This window comes from Austrofundulus limnaeus, unplaced genomic scaffold, assembly GCF_001266775.1.
Source record: "Austrofundulus limnaeus strain Quisiro unplaced genomic scaffold, Austrofundulus_limnaeus-1.0 Scaffold470, whole genome shotgun sequence".
In the NCBI taxonomy this organism is placed as follows: Eukaryota; Metazoa; Chordata; class Actinopteri; order Cyprinodontiformes; family Rivulidae; genus Austrofundulus; species Austrofundulus limnaeus.
The window spans coordinates 72,634-74,450 of NW_013952872.1; the positions used below are offsets into that span (position 1 = coordinate 72,634).

General features: G+C 36.4%; 1 protein-coding gene across 1 annotated transcript in view; it reads left to right on the forward strand.

Annotated features, from left to right (window-relative positions):
- The window catches only part of LOC106529827 (helicase for meiosis 1), a gene marked incomplete at its 5' end in the record, with an annotated part of 36,420 nt that overhangs the window by 32,255 nt on the left and 2,348 nt on the right, over positions 1-1,817 (forward strand). The window contains 2 exon segments of the mRNA XM_014025339.1: positions 441-725; positions 880-955. Of these exon segments, the coding sequence (XP_013880793.1) occupies positions 441-725; positions 880-955 (361 nt within the window).

Genomic DNA, 1,817 nt, shown 5'->3' on the forward strand with positions numbered 1-1,817 from the left:
TATACTATACTATACTATACTATACTATACTATACTATACTATATTTATGTCAGATGTTTACTAATGTTGGTATTTTTTTCTAGATGAAAAAATGATAAAATGATAAAAATGTGATCAGGTTGTAATTTTAAGAAGTGCTGCTGTAGAGATAAAGTCACAACTCTGAGTCATTCCTTAGTTCTTTCTTATTAAACCTCATTTCCCTTATTTAAAGTGTAGTTAAAATTAACCAGTTATAGTTTATTACAGTTTTTTTATTTACTTAAAACAAAGACTTTCAGTTGTATCATTATTTTTAACCAGCAATGTAAATCATCTTAAGACTACAATTTAATGCAAAAGAGTTTGTTTAAACTCTGCCTTAAAACTATWTTAACGTTATAAACTGACTAACACAGTGTGGTAGAACTCAGTACACAGTACTCTTTCCTTCCTGTAGTCTTCTGTGCAGACCCCTCAGCAGCGTGGAGAATCACTGAAACAAACAGTGGAGGTCTGAGGTCTAACTCAACCAGCTCATCTCACTCCGACTGGGCTGCAGCCTCCTCTGAACAAGAAGCTTTTGGCCAACATGTCTCATCTGCCCAAACACCAGCTGTTACCTTTGATCTTGGAAGTGAATGGGATGACTGGGGGGACTTTGATGACCAGAACTTGGTTCAGGCCAGTGAAACATKTGGACTTCTGTGTGAAACAGACCATCAGTGTGAGAAGTACAAGTCAGGTAGAGAGAGAAACAAAATACTGTCAGTTTTCCACATCTCATGGTTCCACTGTGGTGCTTCACTTATCTTTGGACACTCAGCAACATCTGACCTCATTTTTTAATATTCCTCCAGCGTTCTCACGCTCCTGACAAACTTATGTTTTATTTTAAGCAGGGTACGGCACCCCCTCTGCAGTCAGCTGTCCACAGGTCAAACCCTTGAGGACTGCAGCACCAACACCTCTGAGGTGACGCCAGGAATGATGCTGTGGACAAATAGTATATTACCTGTTGTAGATAGCTCTGTCAAAAGCCTCAGTTTGGAGAAAGAGTTTAAATTTGACCAGAATGAGGAGCTAATGGCTAGTCCAAATAAAGCCAACACCACACGTGTCATTTTAAAACACAACTGTTTTTACAAACACTGTTTTATTCTCCTCTGTTCCTTCATACAGCAGACCCCCAAATTTCAGCACATGTGAACTGGTCATTTAGCATTTCAAAAAAGACCATAACTGTGTCAGAAATTGATTGTCCAATCCGATTTGTAATATCTCCTTGGTTCAATCAACACAAAAAGTTGCAACAACAACTGTTGTTGCCTGTTATTCAAAGATCTGTGAATGTCTGAGGCTGTGAACCGTGACATAAATAAATAAAGGTTTCACATTCAAAKATTCATGATTTTATGCTTTGGTTTATTGCTGAGGCTTCTTTTGATCTTTTCACAGTAAAAAATAATAATTTTAAAACAGTCTACAGACTAAAACAATCAGCTGGTTTTACAACCTTACAGACTGTAACACTATGACTGCAGATTATTCTGAAATGTGTTTATTTAACAAACACAACAAAACAAAAGGGGTTTTATGTTTTTATATCTTTAGTGGTTTTAAACCTGATTGAACTGCTGTAAACATTTAGAGATTGGAGCAGCTTTAAGAGAGCAGCGCTCCACTTTAGTCCTGACTGTATTTAGTCCTGTTGGACATAAACTTTTTTTTCCACAGACTCAAGCTGTTCAGAGACCTTTATTCATGACATTTACACAGAATAAAACAAAAACAAATAAAAAATAGACACAAAAAATGACTGAAATTACAGTTATCT